The 17,570-nt window shown below is 43.7% G+C and overlaps 2 protein-coding genes across 11 annotated transcripts; both read right to left on the reverse strand.

Annotated features, from left to right (window-relative positions):
• Nucleotides 1-1,018: 1,018 nt before the first annotated feature.
• On the reverse strand, nucleotides 1,019-12,154 carry LOC110538684 (cytochrome P450 2J4). Of its 8 annotated transcripts, none has more exons than XR_016483259.1 (10): nucleotides 11,312-12,154; nucleotides 10,823-11,043; nucleotides 10,026-10,191; nucleotides 6,964-7,113; nucleotides 6,119-6,279; nucleotides 5,787-5,963; nucleotides 5,431-5,540; nucleotides 4,912-5,094; nucleotides 4,608-4,749; nucleotides 1,019-2,972 (listed from the first exon to the last, which is right to left on the reverse strand). XR_016483259.1 is itself a non-coding variant. In XM_090183954.1 (10 exons), exons 2-10 carry the CDS (start codon nucleotides 11,018-11,020, stop codon nucleotides 2,797-2,799), a joined length of 1,497 nt encoding a protein of 498 aa, XP_090040080.1. In that variant the 5' UTR covers nucleotides 11,021-11,043; nucleotides 11,312-12,154; the 3' UTR covers nucleotides 1,019-2,796. The 8 variants fall into 8 exon arrangements, 4 of the variants coding, with proteins under 4 accessions (XP_090040080.1, XP_090040204.1, XP_036801642.2 ...); XR_016483262.1 differs by having other exon boundaries at nucleotides 4,912-5,099; XM_090183954.1 differs by having other exon boundaries at nucleotides 4,912-5,099; nucleotides 5,402-5,540.
• LOC110538774 (leukocyte elastase inhibitor) lies at nucleotides 11,526-17,294 on the reverse strand. Of its 3 annotated transcripts, XM_021626026.3 has the most exons (8): nucleotides 17,197-17,294; nucleotides 16,989-17,053; nucleotides 16,795-16,861; nucleotides 16,486-16,623; nucleotides 16,148-16,265; nucleotides 15,886-16,028; nucleotides 15,435-15,599; nucleotides 11,526-12,196 (listed from the first exon to the last, which is right to left on the reverse strand). In XM_021626026.3, exons 3-8 carry the CDS (start codon nucleotides 16,840-16,842, stop codon nucleotides 11,753-11,755), a joined length of 1,056 nt encoding a protein of 351 aa, XP_021481701.3. In that variant the 5' UTR covers nucleotides 16,843-16,861; nucleotides 16,989-17,053; nucleotides 17,197-17,294; the 3' UTR covers nucleotides 11,526-11,752. The 3 variants fall into 3 exon arrangements, with proteins under 3 accessions (XP_021481701.3, XP_021481451.3, XP_090040421.1); XM_021625776.3 differs by having other exon boundaries at nucleotides 16,795-17,053; nucleotides 17,197-17,289; XM_090184295.1 differs by lacking the exon at nucleotides 16,486-16,623 and having other exon boundaries at nucleotides 16,795-17,053; nucleotides 17,197-17,286.
• Nucleotides 17,295-17,570: the final 276 nt, after the last annotated feature.

The raw sequence follows: 17,570 nt of genomic DNA on the forward strand, positions 1-17,570 counted from the left end.
CTGCATTTTTTGAAAGGAGCATGCTTATCTAAGATGGTGAGGAAGTTACTTTTAAAGAATGACCAGGCATCCTCAACTGACGGGATGAGGTCAATATCATTCCAGGATACCCGGGCCAGGCCGATTAGAAAGGCCTGCTCGCAGAAGTGTTTTAGTGAGCGTTTGACAGTGATGAGGGGTGGTCGTTTGACTGCTGGCCCGTAGCGGATACAGGCAATGAGGCAGTGATCGCTGAGATCCTGATTGAAGACAGCGGAGGTGTATTTAGAGGGCCAGTTGGTCAGGATAACGTCTATGAGGGTGCCCTTATTTGCAGATTTAGGGTTGTACCTGGTGGGTTCCTTGATGATTTGATGATTTGACTTCTATTTCTGACGCAGATCGCGCTGCAAGTCCTGCCCCTCCCATCTACTCATTGGTTTATAGAAGCAGGTACCCACGTGCCATCTCCCCGGTATCTTATTCGTGCCATTTCCTCATTGATAGGATGCAGCATCATCTGGATATGTATGCAACAAAAGTTCAACATTCACCTTCTGTTACCATTTCTGTCAAGCCGTCTACACATACAGTTTGACTCATAAGTTTGATAAATCCAACTTATACGTCAATCACACCAACAGCGTCGTTGCATTTCGGTACACCAGAATTACATTCTGAAAGACTGCATTTGCCTTGCAGCATTGCGTTGCAGAGGCAGTTGCAGTGCATTCGGTGTGGTGCATACAGTGGATTTATTGAACATATGTGTCAAACTGTATGCATAGAGGAGGGAGCAGAAGGTGAATGTTGAACTTTTGTTGCATTCATATCCAGATGATGCTGCATCCTATTTTGAGCAGCGTGTTCAAAGAGTTATGCACCACACCTAACGCACTGCAACTGCCTCTGCAACGCAATGCTGCAAGGCAAACTCAGCATTTAATTGGAAATGAATGTAATTCTGATGTACCAAAATGCGATGACTTATAAGGGCACAGAGCGAGACCCAGATGCAGACATGGGAGGCAGACGGTTCGAGTCTCTTGATATTTATTATAATCCAAGGGGCAGGCAAGAGAATGGTCGTGGACAGGCAAAAGATCATAAACTAGGTCGTCCAGGAGGTACAGAGTGGCAGGCAGGCTCGAGGTCAGAGCAGGCAGTATGGTCAGGCAGGCTGGTTCAGAGTCAAGGGTCAAAACTGGGAGGACTAGCAAAAACAGAAATAAGGAAAAAACCAGGAGCACAGAAAACCACACTGATTGATTTGACAAGACGAACTGGCAACAGACAAACAGGACACAGGAATAAGTACCCAGGGACTAATAGGGAAAACAGGTGACACCTGGTGGAGACAATCACAAAGACAGGTGAAACAGATCAGGGTGTGACAATGACGCTGTCGGTGTGTTCGAAGTGTAAATCATGTAACACGAATTTATTTAAAAAATATTTTGTCAGTATACGATGAAGAATAAAGGGATATAGTTCACAAACTGCATAAGAAGTCTATAGCATTATGTTCACACAATGAAGTACAGTAATTAGCTAATACTGATTAAAAACTGTGTGGTTCAAGCCCTGAACGCTGATTGGCTGACAGACATGTTATATCAGACCGTATACCACAGGTATGACAAAACATGTATTTTTACTGCTCTAATTATGTTGGTAACCAGTTTATAATAGTAATAAGGCTCCTCGGAGGGTTGTGGTATATGGCCAATATACCATGGCAAAGGTCTGTGTCCAGGCACTCCGCGGTGCGTAACACCAGCCCTTAGCAGTGGTATATTGGCCATATACCACAAACGTCAGAGGAGCCTTATTGCTTAAATCTACCATCCTGTCTCTCCTCCAGGTAAACTAATGCGTCTGGGAGAGAGCTTGACCAGGATGGAGCTATTCCTCTTCTTCACCTTCATACAGAGGTTCTTGTTCTCCATGCCGCCCAGAGTGAAGCCCGTGATGGGACGACAACTTTGGCATCACCCTGTCACCCGTTCCCCATGACATCTGTGCCACCCCGCACCAATGAGAGGGCACGGATCCATTGAGATGGCATGGTTTCTTCACGCCACAGTAACAGTTAACATAATTACATGAGATGTTTCACTCATCATCCATAAGCTCATAATAATCATACACCCTGTTTTGAACGGTCATGAGACAGTTATTTACATAGACGGTTAAAATGATCATTAGTCAGCCCATGTCTTGTTTTGCAGAAGATATTAAATTAGTATGATTAAGGTAAGTATAGATAAAAAGGACTTGCCTTGACTGACCTTTGAACTATATTCTGAACTCTGATTATATATCGTCAAGGTAGTATTTTGAATTTACCTGCCACCTTACAGGAGCAGAGTATGTTCAAGCTATAAAAAAAATAAGTAAAGTAAACACATTTTGTATACAATGTCTTCCAGAAATATAATTTCCAGTAAAAAAAAAATGAAGAAAGAATTTGAATGCAATTCTAATACACCACTCTTACAATATAAACATCATGATGCACCAGATGGATGCTGGAATTCTCTCCACCTCTACTACCATATATTTCTTCAGTTAGAGTACAAAATATTTTAGACAGGCTTGACAAACAATGCTATTTATCTTCATCAACCAGTTCATGCAGGGCCTAGTCCTACACAAAGCACAACGAATTCATATCAATCGTATTTTCTTGATTCCTCAAATTCTCCCTCCTCGTCTCCTTCTCAAGGCACATTCCTCCAATGTATTTTGAGAAGGAGGCAAGGAGACAGAACACAAGGAATCAACAAAATACAATAGAGATTCACCCAAGGCGTCTCATCGAGGCAAGGCACAGATTTTGAAGGGCTTTGGTCCACTGGTGATGCCCACCTGGCCCTCCAGGCCCAGCTCCCAGCCCTGTGGAGGTGTGAAGGTGAACCTCTGGAGCAGAAAGGTGAAGAACAGAAACAGCTCCATCCTGGCCAGCTGCTCCCCTGGACACATCCTCTTACCTGAGCAAGAGTAGAGCACACACACAGATACCTTTAACATGGGGATGGATTGTGTGTGTGTGTGTGTGTGTGTGTGTGTGTGTGTGTGTGTGTGTGTGTGTGTGTGTGTGTGTGTGTGTGTGTGTGTGTGTGTTTGTTCTCCACTCTTCCACCCTCCGTGTCTTGGCAGAATCTATGGAAAATGAACCCGAATCCTGTTTAAAGACCCTGCAGTAGCACATTTGATTTTGAACAACCATTTCTCTGCTAGGGAGGATTGAAGGAAGATAGCTTTGTGATACACGTTTGGGAGACAAATTAAGGGTTTCTGTTATGAATTAACAATAACATTTTACATTTTAAAGGGTAATGGAAACAGAAAGTACATCTAAGCAAAGAGATGTATTCAATCCACTAATACTAAACATGTGCATTTAACATAAACACATCTCTACATTTAGTATTTTGATCATTGACAAGGTTTATTTGAGCTATGGTCAGCGCCATTTTAAATTGCCATAGTAACGACTGACGCCAGTGCGTCACTGGCAGGAATCATCAAATTGTCTGTGGTGTTGAGGCTTCGAACACACCGACAGCGTTTTTTGCATTTCGGCACACCAGAATTACATTGATTTCCAATGAAACGCTGCGTTTGCCTTGCACCATTGTGTTGCAGAGGCAGTTGCAGTGCGTTCAGTGTGGTACAAACGGTGTGGTGCAAGCTATACTGTTACTAGCTGCCCAGTGTAGTTACCATTCCTTTCCAATAGATGGGAGCAACAGCTAGTTGAAGTCACTGCTCTAGCGACAGGGACACGGGATTAGTGCGCGTTGAGAGTTATTTTATTTTATAAGCAAGTTTCTGGTTATGCTTGAACCTGTCGTTATAGTGGACAAGCTAACCAATACTATTTTTTACAAAAGGCGCAGGCACTATGTCTTGAAAAAAAGGATAGATTTACTAAATTAACTGGTTTTATTCAAACTCTATGTAAATGCCTTTGCTTCTGGGTATGCGCGCCTTAGGGAAGAAACGACACACGCCGTACACCTCGTCTAATTCTCCCTTGTGCCCATAGGGTGAACTGGCGATAAACTGCCACCCTGTATGGTAAGCAAACAAAATCATTGAAGTTAGTCTGATACCGAAACTAAATCACAATGTATCTATGAGCACGCCCCGTTATTGGTTAGAATGAGATTTCATAAATCATGACACTGTCTGCGATTAGAACTCCGGTCGTCTAATCGATGGTAAATGTCTTACCATCGCGCCAAAAGGCGCTGGTGAAACACATCGTTATAAGATACTGATTATATATTGTAACGACCCTGGGTTTATAAGCACGGAAATCGACCCTGCCGCACGAGCATGGTTTTGCGGCACAGTCGATAGCGCGCCGGACCTCGGGCTAAAAGGTCGAGGATTCGAGACCTGCTCCCTGCTGTTTCATTGCAATATATTGAGCACCTAACCACTATGGATATTAACCTTACATTATTTCATTCTCTGTAATAAACTAATTCTCAGACTTGGAGCTACTCTGTAAATTCAGCTATTTTTGGGAATTCCAAAATAATATAATATGGCGATGTACAGTTCCAATCCTAGTGTTTCCATTCCCCTTTAAACGCATGTTCATAATACATTACCTATAGAAAATGGGATAAAGTTGTCTTTTTTGACAAATTTTCCATTTTTATCCAGGAAATGTCCAGGATTGAACTGGTTAGGGGTTGCATACTCATCTCTGTCCTGTAGGATTGGTTTTAACATTGGAAGCACCATCATTCCCTGTGCAAAACAGAAGAGTCAATTTGTCAAACATCATTGCCAGTAAAACCTTCAGTGTGAAGTCAACATGCACTATTGAACCAGCACGCATCAACTCAAACATTCAGTTGATCATGTACTCCAGCAGTAGAATCACAACATATCCATCGACCCTACACCCACCTTGGGCACTAGATAGCCCGCCACGGTGGTGTCCTTATTGGCCACTCTGGGAGGCGTGAAGGGGACGATGTTCCCAAACCTCTGGATCTCGTGGATCACAGCGTAGGTATATGGCATGTCGGCTCGGTCATCCATTGAGGGCTGGCGTGCCGAACCTATGACCTCATCGATCTCCGCTTGCACCTTCTCTACGGACGGAGTCAGAATGAGGAAGTTAGTGATTGGCTAGGGCAGATGGCTGCATAGCGCATGCAATATAATGGATTAACAAAGCCATAAAACAAGTAATTTTCCTGGTAAACACTAGGCTATTATAACAGAGTACTGTTAGGGCCTGTTTACGCTTAGCGCCTATTTCCTGAACACAGATGAAGCCTAGTTCTGGATTAAAAAACATGCTCAATGAAAATGTTCTATTGTATCTGGGAAACCAGCCATTTGAAACCATTTTTTTTTAATACTAATAGATGTGTTCCTGCCAGTGTCACACTTTGAATGTCGGGGTACTTGGCCATGTACAGCATTGCCCAGAGAAGGGTGTTGGACGTTGTTTCTGTCCCGGCACCAAACAGATCCACCACGCAGTGCAGCAGGTTCTCCTCAGTGAAGCCAGCCGCCCCATCCTGATTCTGTAGGGGGAATGGTCATCAGGTGATGTTAAGTTGAGGGCAAATCATCATGCATTGTCAGGCTGTGGGGAGTTTGCTGACAAAGTCATATTAAACCACAAATGTACAATTGTCTTGACAAAATTTGCCCAAAATATGACAAACTATATTAACACGGCTATCGTAATTCTAAAGAAATGAGAGTAGATCACAGGGAGTAACTGTTAAAGATAGAATAGAGCTGAAAAGGTCAGGCTGTGGTATTACCTTCTCTATCTCTTCCAGGTAACAGTCTATGTAGTCTCTGGGGTTGGACGGGTTCCTGTCCTCTTTGTGTTTCTCTACTTCCTCCTTGATAAACTGCTTTATGGTACCAAGGTTGATAAAGGCTGATTGGTGCCTCCCAGGTAAATAGTGCAGCAATGTGGGAAACTGATTATACATCTGTCGAAAGAACATGAAATTAGCCTGAGATGGTAGATTTCCTGAGGACAATGTGTGTCCTTGCAGATGCTGTGCACTATAATTCACTTTGCCAAAGAGATACACTGATCACCCAACAGAGAATAGCAGACACGTCTGTGTCGTTGTAACCATACCCGTCCACAGAAGGTAGCAGGCAGCTGTAAAATGTCCTCAGAGCATTTCAGCATGTGTTGGAAGTGGTGGTCGTTGTATTCAAACCTACAACCAAACACCAGGGTGCAAACGATGTTGGCCACTGCATTGTTGGTAATGTCTTCAGGGTTAAAGGGCAGGCCTGAAACAGTTCAGAGGTTGGGTCAAAGATGGTGGATAAATGAAGATGTCTTACTCAGACAGTTTAGACACAGATGGAACAATGAGCCAGATATTTCACCGGATGTATAAGTGTGAAGCAGCTGGTTGACGGTTCCAAACAAAAACAAATACGGTGATGAGAGGAAGCCCAGTGGCCATCAGTGGGAGATCATGGACCCAGATGGATTGTGGCCAACATTATGAAACATTTGATCTCAATACAGTTTTCTGTTCCAAAAACTAAAATCTGTTATGACCAGATTGGACTCAGTTTTGTAGATTTGACCCTTTGCAAAAAAACAACAACAACAGCAAAAAAAGCATTGTTTAGAACTAGTGCAAGGGTGAATTGAGTTATTGCACATGCACACTTCACAGAGTAGGCGTTCCCCAATGGAAATATGCAAATAACTACATCTCAAGATGCTTGTTCATAGCATTCATTTAAAAGTAGAGAGAGGATACCTTGATCAGAGACTGTTGGAAATTAAAGCTAAGAAGCATCTGGACTTCACAATAGCAACGTTTTGGGTTTGAACGCCAGATAGCAATTAACCATACAACAACTAGCCATTCTGGATAAGAGTGCCAGTTAAACAACTGAGACGGTGGTTCATTCCCTGGTTTGGGCACCATAAAAGTGTAACATAAACGCTGACTTCACCTCTCTCTGCCAAGTAGACATCACACAGGAAGTGGCTTTCCTGGAGGATGGAGGTCTCCAGAGTCTTCTTCCCCACTCCAAAGTATTTGAGCGTGGACACGGCAAACCGCCTCTGCTGCCGCCACATGTGACCGTTAGAGGAGATCAGGCCTAGATAACCATCATCCGGTCAAGACATAGAGACAATGACAGAATTACTAAGATTAAATATAACTAAATAAGACCCAATATGATTGTGTGGTTCTGCCTGATGGGTCATTCTTGAATTGTGGTGGTATTGTGGCTTTCCGATAACTTTGGCACCATTTTGTAAAAACACAAAAACGTGACAAATAATAAATCTACTGCTGTTTTATTTAACTGTTATTTAATGTGCAAACCAATGTAAGTCCTTTATACTGAAAAACGTATTTTTATGTATTGTAGAAAATACTGGGGGCTAGCTAATTGGGGCGGCAGGGTAGCCTAGTGGTTAGAGTGTAGGGGCGGCACGGTAGCCTAGTGGTTAGAGTGTAGGGGCGGCAGGGTAGCCTAGTGGTTAGAGTGTAGGGGCGGCAGGGTAGCCTAGTGGTTAGAGTGTAGGGGCGGCAGGGTAGCCTAGTGGTTAGAGTGTAGGGGCGGCAGGGTAGCCTTGTGGTTAGAGTGTAGGGGCGGCAGGGTAGCCTAGTGGTTAGAGTGTAGGGGCGGCAGGGTAGCCTAGTGGTTAGAGTGTTGGGGCGGCAGGGTAACCTAGTGGTTAGAGTGTAGGGGCGGCAGGGTAGCCTAGTGGTTAGAGTGTAGGGGCGGCAGGGTAGCCTAGTGGTTAGAGTTTAGGGGTGGAAGGGTAGCCTAGTGGTTAGAGTGTAGGGGCGGCAGGGTAGCCTAGTGGTTAGAGTGTAGGGGCGGCACGGTAGCCTAGTGGTTAGAGTGTAGGGGCGGCAGGGTAGCCTAGTGGTTAGAGTGTAGGGGCGGCAGGGTAGCTTAGTGGTTAGAGTGTAGGGGCGGCAGGGTAGCCTAGTGGTCAGAGTGTAGGGGCGGCAGGGTAGCCTAGTGGTTAGAGTGTAGGGGCGGCAGGGTAACCTAGTGGTTAGAGTGTAGGGGCGGCAGGGTAGCCTAGTGGTTAGAGTGTAGGGGCGGCAGGGTAGCCTAGTGGTTAGAGTGTTGGGGCGGCAGGGTAACCTAGTGGTTAGAGTGTAGGGGCGGCAGGGTAGCCTAGTGGTTAGAGTGTAGGGGCGGCAGGGTAGCCTAGTGGTTCGAGTTTAGGGGTGGAAGGGTAGCCTAGTGGTTAGAGTGTAGGGGCGGCAGGGTAGCCTAGTGGTTAGAGTGTAGGGGCGGCACGGTAGCCTAGTGGTTAGAGTGTAGGGGCGGCAGGGTAGCCTAGTGGTTAGAGTGTAGGGGCGGCAGGGTAGCTTAGTGGTTAGAGTGTAGGGGCGGCAGGGTAGCTTAGTGGTCAGAATGTAGGGGCGGCAGGGTAGCCTAGTGGTTAGAGTGTAGGGGCGGCAGGGTAACCTAGTGGTTAGAGTGTAGGGGCGGCAGGGTAGCCTAGTGGTTAGAGTGTAGGGGCGGCAGGGTAGCCTAGTGGTTAGAGTGTAGGGGCGGCAGGGTAGCCTAGTGGTTAGAGTGTAGGGGCGGCAGGGTAGCCTAGTGGTTAGAGTGTAGGGGCGGCACGGTAGCCTAGTGGTTAGAGTGTAGGGGCGGCAGGGTAGCCTAGTGGTTAGAGTGTAGGGGCGGCAGGGTAGCCTAGTGGTTAGAGTGTAGGGGCGGCAGGGTAGCCTAGTGGTTAGAGTGTAGGGGCGGCAGGGTAGCCTAGTGGTTAGAGTGTAGGGGCGGCAGGGTAGCCTAGTGGTTAGAGTGTAGGGGCGGCAGGGTAGCCTAGTGGTTAGAGTGTTGGACTAGTAACCGAAAAGTTTCAAGTTCATATCCCTGAGCCAACAAGGTACAAATCTGTCGTTCTGCCCCTGAACAGGCAGTTAACCCACTGTTCCTAGGCTGTTATTGAAAATAAGAATTTGTTCTTAACTGACTTGCCTAGTTAAATAAAGGTAAAATAAAACATTTACTTGTCCCACTGGTGATATTTAGAAGTGTTGTGAAATGCTTTGGGGATTTAGAGATATTATTTTGAATGCTAGACAGTGAAAAAAAAGTATTCATGTCACGTTTGTCGTATAGAGGAGACCAAGGCGCAGCGTGATATGAATACATTCTTCTTTTAATAATGAAAGAACACTAAACTAACAAAAACGACCGTGACGCTATATAGAACGAGTGTTGACATGCAACTACACATAGACAATAACCCACAAAACCAAAATGGCAACCTAAATAGGATCCTCAATCAGAGACAACGATTGGGAACTGATTGGGAACCAATTCAGGCCACCATAAACCTACATTACCTAGACATACAAAAAACCCATAGATATACAAAAACCCTAGACAGGACAAAAACACACATACCCACCCTCGTCACACCCTGACCTGACCAAAATAATACATAAAACATAGATAACTAACGTTAGGGCGTGACAATGAAAGATATTGTACAGATCAATAAAAACAAAGAAGACTATTAAAACACTAGCAGAATGTGTTTCCTTCAGTGTTACGTCATTGTTGTTACCGCCTTGAAAATCACTGATTACAAAGATATACAAGGATCTTGAGCATCATCTCAAGTGGCAAACTGTTATTGGGGGAGGGGTCTATATTAAAGAAAATTATGTCATAAATGTGAAGATTCCATATTGATCATGTGGTGTCTAAATCCAAAGCCTCACTTGGTGTCAATTTAAATAAAGAGAAATAACATTGTGAGCTAAATGATTAATCATATCCCTTTAGTAAATGTTTTTTAAAGGATTGTGACCTCCATTCTAGAAAATGTACCAAAAATGTCTCATTGGTGTTATTACTCTTACTGGTGGCACAATGTCATACTGGTCAAACTTATTTCAATTAATTAAACCAAGGTTTCCCAAACACGGCCCTGGGGCCCCTCCTGGGTGCACATTTTGGTTTGTGTACCCGGGGGGGACCCAGGAGTTTGGGAACCCCTGCATTAAGCTACCATATTAGCCTACCCAAGCCTCTGCTTATCCTGTCGTTCAGGGGGTAAGATGGCCGATCGGTGAAGGCATCGGCCTGATCCACAAAGGCTTCCTTAAAGCCTCGGAGACCTGAGAGGAGCACACAGCGGTTCCCTCCACCCAGGTCTAGTGTAGTCACATCCCCGTAGGTCTCTACAAACTATAGAAAACACACTTTAGTGAGCATGTCACACTAAGCACACTAATTACATCATAATTTATTAGATAGGTTATCTACAAAAACAACGGATGATTACAGAATGACTAGATCCAATTGGTCACTGAGTATAGCATATTTTGTTCTTGTGGAAAAGCCTATGGAGATGTGGGGGAAAAAATGTGCTAGAACCTAAAAGGGTTCTTCGGCTGTCCCCATAGGTTAACTCTTTAAAGAACCCTTTTTGCATCCAGGTAGAACCTTTTTTGGGTTCCATGTACAACCCTTTCCCCAGAAGGTTGTACATGGAAAGCAAAAGACTTCTAGCTGGAACCAAAAAAGGTGTTCCACCTGGAACCAAAAAAGGGTTCCACCTGGAACCAAAAAAGGGTTCCAGGTGGAACACCTTTTTTGGTTCCAGCTAGAAGTCTTTTGCTTTCCATGTACAACCTTCTGGGGAAAGGGTTGTACATGGAACCCAAAAAAGGTTCTACCTGGATGCAAAAAGGGTTCCACCTGGAACCAAAAAAGGTGTTCCTATGATGGACAAGCGAAGAACCCTTTTGTAACCTTTTTTTCTAAGAGTGTATAATTTGAGCAGTTACACACGACCTTATCTCTCACGTGTCCTTACCTTTTTAAAGGAGCCTATGTGGTCCTTGATGCTGATATTCAGCATATTCCCAACAAAAGGCAGGGGGAAGGGGCCTGGTGGGTAGTTCTTAGGCGGCAGATCATGGATGTACTTGGTCACCAACAGAACCAAGAGGAACAGGAGGACCCCCTTGGTATCGATCCACTGTCCCACCAGACAGACTAACGCCTCCAACATGGTGGAAACCCTCACTGAACTCTCTGGTAATGCGTACAGAGGCAGTAGAAACCCTGAGTATAAGTCTTTACTCTTACGGCATGTATTAGAAGATCACATGTGGTCAGCGGACAAAACCGTAAACTTTTCTCTAGAATAAACAAGTCTTATTCTGTAAGAGAACATAAATCCATGGAGGACTGCAGTGATATAGAGCAGAGTTCAACAACTTCTAGCTTTCACAAATGTAAACACATTCCTTGCCTCTCCGGCCAAACCAATGAGGAAAAGGTTTCCTAAAATGGTACTTACATTTGTAGTTTTGTGTGACCCAGCTGTCTCAGCCTGTTCAGACGGACTTTTACTGGGGCAAGAATTCAGTCTGGGATATTCGTACATTTGTTACGCAATAGCTGCACAATGAAGGTCTCTGTGATAGGCTAGTTACACAAGGGAATATTTGCCTGCAATGTGCCAATACAGACTACTACATTCTATTTCCTAATATTTTCACGTGTAGACAATCTACATAGAGAAACTTTCACTTTATTATATCATTGATGATTTTCAATACATTAAATATCACAAACTATAAGCACGTGAGAGCTATATTACATAACAATACATAACAGCACTATCCACGTAGTAAAGGTCAAATCCAAACTCGGTACACAAGATCAACAATAATCAACTAAACTGTGAAGGGCTCTCTTGCATTACATAACATGTTTTTCAAAACATTATTTTACCTTCCTACAGAAATCTTCCCTCCCTGTCACCCTCCTCAGGTGAAGAGAACCTGCCCAGAAACAGAATGGATTGGGTCTGGTTGTGTCTAATGAAGAAAATAAAGGGGTGGTCTGCCGTGAAGTAATGCATGTTACTGAAACCGTACATTTTGCCCTCTGCCCCTGTGGACGCGCCTGCCTCTGTGCCTCTCTCATTCACGTCTACGAAGGCCTTGTGGGCTACAGTGGATAGGTAGACTTCCTCTTCCATCGCTGCACTCATCCCAGATAGGTCTGCTCTGCCCTGGTCGAACACATCCACCATGCCCAGCGAGGCCAGGGGTGTGTTCAGCTGATAGTCCTCCTGCAGTTTAAACTTGGGGATTGAAACCTGGACTTTGGTCCTCGTGCCCATTTTCTGCCGTTTGGTCCACTTGTGGATCCTCTCCGGTGTCAGCTCTCTCTCAAGCTGTGTCAGACAGTGGAGAATGACAAACAGGGGATGATGTAACCACAGGAGGTTGTTGGCACCTTGATTGGGGAGGACGGCCATGTGGTAATGGCTGGATCGGTATACGTGGAAAAGTATCAACAACATCAAACACATGGTTTCAATGTGTTTGATTCCATTCGCTCCGTTCCAGCCACTATTATGAGGCGTCCACCCCTCCACTGGATGTAAAACAGCACAACTCTATATTGGCGGTATATGAACCTTGCTGCCAGTCTTACCTACAGTATGTTAACGCATTTAAAAGGTAAGAAGAGATATGTTTTTGTAGTCAGTTTGTGGAGAAATTTGCTTTGTGACATATTACTTTCCAAGCAATTAAATGACAGCAGAGGTTTTCACTATATCTACATATGAGTGGAGGCTGTTGAGAGGAGGACGGCTCATAATAATGGCTGGAACGGAGCAAATGAAAAGGCATCAAACCATGTTTGATGTATTTGATACCATTCCACTGATTCCGCTCCAGCCATTATCACGACCCCGTCCTCCCCAATTAAGGTGCCACCAACATCCTGTGCTTCATACTGGAAAAGTTGTGGATGTATGATCCACAGAGTATTGAACCATGGTCTTCCACGCAACACAAGACTAATAGTCCTCTGAGCTGTCGTGACTTGACTTTAACATTAATCTGAAGACTGTTATTTATCTAAATTACTGAAATATGTTTAATTGTTACCTAATTAAATTAATCATGTAACGAGTAACTCATTAGGATCTGGGGCACCATGAGAGCGGTTCTTTAAAGAGTTACCATCTCCCCAATTAAACTCTAAAGGGTCTTTACCTATCACATCTATAAACAGTCAACTTATTAATCATAACCTCGTATCATATCGTCATTCTGAACAGTCGTAACCTCCTTGCATCTGCAAAAACCCGAACCTTACTTCAGTACTACACAAATTGGTATATTTATTTACTAGCTAATTAAATGGTAACACAGGATAAACATACACAGTTAATATGTTAAAAAACAGGTCCCTAGCGGAATGACAACAACGTGGCTGCTTGTTACAAAAGAGATGGAGAGGGAGGGAGAGAGCGGGACAGAGACACTTAACATTGGTACTTTCAGAAACTACTCTCACTTACAGTAACCATATACTTTGCACACGAACTGCCGCCTTCTTTGAGTAAGAAATCATGAATGCATTTACATGAAATGCCTTGGTTCGCCGGATCTCTCTCTCTTGGAAAGGGAGTTGGGCCTTTTCGCGGCACACTTGTAAGGCTCTGATTGTTCAAAAGAGTTCCAACAAGTCTTCTACCTTTGTTCTCCTCTGTAGTTGTCTGGTATCTGGTGACTTGTCGTGTAGTCCTGAACAGAACTACATAGTTAATTTTTCTTCCATTTGAAGATGCTTCTTTGAAGATAGGCTAGGCAGACGTGTAGATGGTTCCCAGTGGGGTCATGAGAGTAGCGTAATACGATTGTTTGAGCAGAGTATTAGAATGGTCCTACTTAAATTTGCTTTCGAAGATACTTTACTTAGGACAGCTAATCAGCCATACCAGAGATTGTCCGGGAGGTGACTTTATCGTCTCTACCTCATGTTGAGATTCACAGTTCAAACCACTTTAAATGTGCAGCTGCAGCTTTATGCTTTTCTGGTCTAGTATGTTAATTTCTTGACTCATCATTTATACAGTTTGTTTGAAATGGGCGGTTCCGTCAGGCTGACACACTCTCTGACCTCACTCTGGGGGCGTGACTTGTCACTTGTATAAAGTTTTATGTAAAATAATTATCTCTTATAGTTTCTCAAATCACATTCCTCTCTTAACAGAAACACTTTCATCATTTTTCATATTACATGCACAACGCATAGTATGGAAACTTCGTACATGTAGTGAGTATACTTTCCAAGTTACAGTATTTCCTTCATAACATTTTTAATGACATCACAAAATAACAAACAAAATTACATTAGTGTTCTGTAGATCGCCTCTGACCATTCCCCACGTTCTATGTTAGAAATATTGTTCCAGTATTTGCTTTTGAACGTGTTAGAGTTTCGTCAGGAAAGGTCTCTTGAAACAAAGGACATGCCTTGGTGAATATTGGAGAGGGAGACCTGAATCTTTGTTAGTTGAGAATTATATGTTAATTGAATGATTAGAATATTCCGCCCTGAAACATATAATTGTATGGAATTGATTAGAATGTATGAAATCATAATCAATAAATGTGTAGTCCTAGTCAGAATTAGGGTAAAACAATATGTCTTTATGGTATTTTAAAACACAGGCTGTCTGAGCTTGGTGCCACTATCTCTGTCGGCTGGGTAGTGAGACAGACAGGACAAGGTCACTATCTCTGTCGGCTGGGTAGTGAGACAGACAGGACAAGGTCACTATCTCTGTCGGCTGGGTAGTGAGACAGACAGGACAAGGTCACTATCTCTGTCAGCTGGGAAGTGAGACAGACAGTGTAGCAGGACAAGGTCACTATCTCTGTCGCCTGGGTAGTGAGACAGACAGTGTAGCAGGACAAGGTCACTATCTCTGTCGCCTGGGTAGTGAGACAGACAGTGTAGCAGGACAAGGTCACTATCTCTGTCGCCTGGGTAGTGAGACAGACAGTGTAGCAGGACAAGGTCACTATCTCTGTCGGCTGGGTAGTGAGACAGACAGTGTAGCAGGACAAGGTCACTATCTCTGTCGCCTGGGTAGTGAGACAGACAGTGTAGCAGGACAAGGTCACTATCTCTGTCGGCTGGGTAGTGAGACAGACAGTGTGTGTGTAGCAGGACATTGTGTGCATCTGTTTGTGTGTATGTGTGTGCGTCTGTTTGTGTGTGTGTGTGGTGTGAATGTATGGGCGTGAGAAGTCAGTATAAAATGAAGGTCTTTGTATTGTGCTCGCCAGAACGTTCCCGTGAATAAACCTTTTTGACTATTTAGCTGGGCCTCCGTCTGTTTCATTCGACCAGGATCTTACAAATTCTGGTTTGCAGAAAGAGTAATATAATATAATAATTAAATTGGGTTATGTACCTTGAGAACATAATTCTCTTATCAGTCTTCTCCCCTTGATTTACGACAGGACGTGAGTTGTTAATCACCACTACCTCTTTCCTCCCTCTGATTGAAGTTATTCATTGCATACCTGATCTGACCTATTTAGATTCTTATGGACAGTCATGACAGAGCTAAAGGCTGGGTCAATAGTGGTTTTGGCTACACCTACCTCCAGTAACTGGTCAGGGTAATTGGAATCTGCAGGCAGAAGGAAGAACATGCTCAGCTCCTCCCCTTTATATGGAAGCTCCAGGATTTGGAGTTTAAACTGGGGTATGTAGTTGTATGGTAACTTCTTGACTTGAACCATCATCTGCACCTGTCTTTTCTCATTCTGAAACCACACAAAAGAGGCAGGGTCATACATCAATAATTACAGTACAAATGACCATAGATTCTGCCAAGACACAGAGGGTGGAAGAGTGGAGAACAAACACACACACACACGTAATCAAGAACCATGTTTAAGGACTGTATTTCCACAAGTTTTATGGCTTGAACAATTGGTGGGGCTGGTTGCAATTATGCAATTGTTGCAGACAGTGGATTTTCCACACTGATTTCAGAAGTATGTTTTTATGACTCAAATGGAGGATTTTCAGACACTGTAGTTCTCTCACCTCATTGACTTGAAAGGTGTGTTCCATGGTATCAGCTTCATGGAACTCACTTATCCATTGTGCTTTAAAGTAGACTGCATTCACAAGAACCAACCTGGTCATGCTGCTTAGAGTGCCAGGTTTCAACATCACTTTAATTTTACCTGTAGATAAAGAACACAAATAATTAACGGATCCAACTACTGAAGTTGGAGCAGACACATCCTTACATTAACGTATAATAGTTCGATTTTACACTCCTGATTTACACCAGTCATCTTACTGTCTGTTTTCTTTTCCACCCAGCTGTTGATTTGTGCTCTGGACTCCTCTGCAGCCCCTATGAAGTCCATAGCCTTCAGCTCTGCATGGTAGAACTTCTGTGTGGCTTCAATGAACTCCTAGAGGAAGCCTAAAGAGTCACTCTAAACTAAAGCAGCTGAGCGTTTTACCAAACAGTCTAGAGTAGAATATTTCCAATGGTCATGAATTTATTTCCTATATTTACATAATTCTCAAGTTAGGGGAAAGAGGAATGGCAACATTTGCAAACAAGGCAGTGATATTCAGTAGGGTTACTGCCTGCTGCTAGATATTTGGGAAGTAGCTGGTCTAACTCACTGGGAAGAAGTTGAAAGTCTCTTCTCCACACAGGCAGTTGACCAGTTTCAATTGGTATGAAGCTGAGGGTTTGTTGATTTTTGAGCCGAGTTTTTGAAATTCAGAGTGGACATCAGTGGCAGTGTCGAGACACAGGGTCTAGGAATAGTAGAATGAGTGAGTAGTATCTCTTACACACACTTACCAGGTTGAGTGCTGTGGCAAAGACAGACAGGGCTGGTAAATTATTATATACACATAGAACAAAATTGGTTGCTGGTGTGTGTGTGTGTGTGTGGGGGGGGGGGGGGGGGGGGGCTGTAGGGCTACCTTTGCCATCTGTTCGGCGGTATCTCCTTTGGCCCCCAGATAGACCATGGCCAGAGCTGAACTGATGCTCAGAGGGGAGAAAAATATGTTTCCATCTGCATGGTTTTCACTCAGTGTACGGTAAAGGCCCAGAGCAAACGCTGTGTTTGAGTTCCGAACAGTGGATGAAGGGTTGCTGAAAGGTATTGCCTCACCGTCTTTGGTCTTATTTGGACTTTGTTGCCGAACGCAGCCGCTGAAACCAGATCCCATCTCAACTCTGCAAAGAATTATGGATGAGAAAGGCTACTCATCCATAATTGTTTTTAATGACATCAATATAGATTATATTAAACAGTCTGTCTGTAAACAATGGCTGGTTGCGGGACTATGGAAAAATAGAGATAAATATAGTCTACTTACATTGGTGTTTGTCGTTGCTCTGAAACCCCTTTTCCTTCTACCGTTTATCAAGGAGGACACTTCTTTTCTAAGTGGGAGTGGTTGCAGGAGAAGGAGATGAGGATGTGGTTTCACTTTTCTCAGTGGTTCCCTCTCCCATCGACTCTGTGTCAGTATCATAATCCTGGCTTAGTTACCACTTTACAAGCTATAGAAATAGGCCTCATTGTAAATATACATGTATCTATGTGGGTCTTACAGGCACTAAATGGTATTTTGACCAACCATATCAGATCTTTCCACTTCAGATCTTTTTCAAAGCTGATCTGATTTTCTATTCCCAAAACTAGATTATGAACAGAGTTGACTAAGTTTTGTAGGCTTTACCCTTTGTA

The sequence above is a fragment of the Oncorhynchus mykiss genome, chromosome 1, assembly GCF_057628025.1.
Source record: "Oncorhynchus mykiss isolate SJ-2025 chromosome 1, ASM5762802v1, whole genome shotgun sequence".
Classification (NCBI taxonomy): domain Eukaryota; kingdom Metazoa; phylum Chordata; class Actinopteri; order Salmoniformes; family Salmonidae; genus Oncorhynchus; species Oncorhynchus mykiss.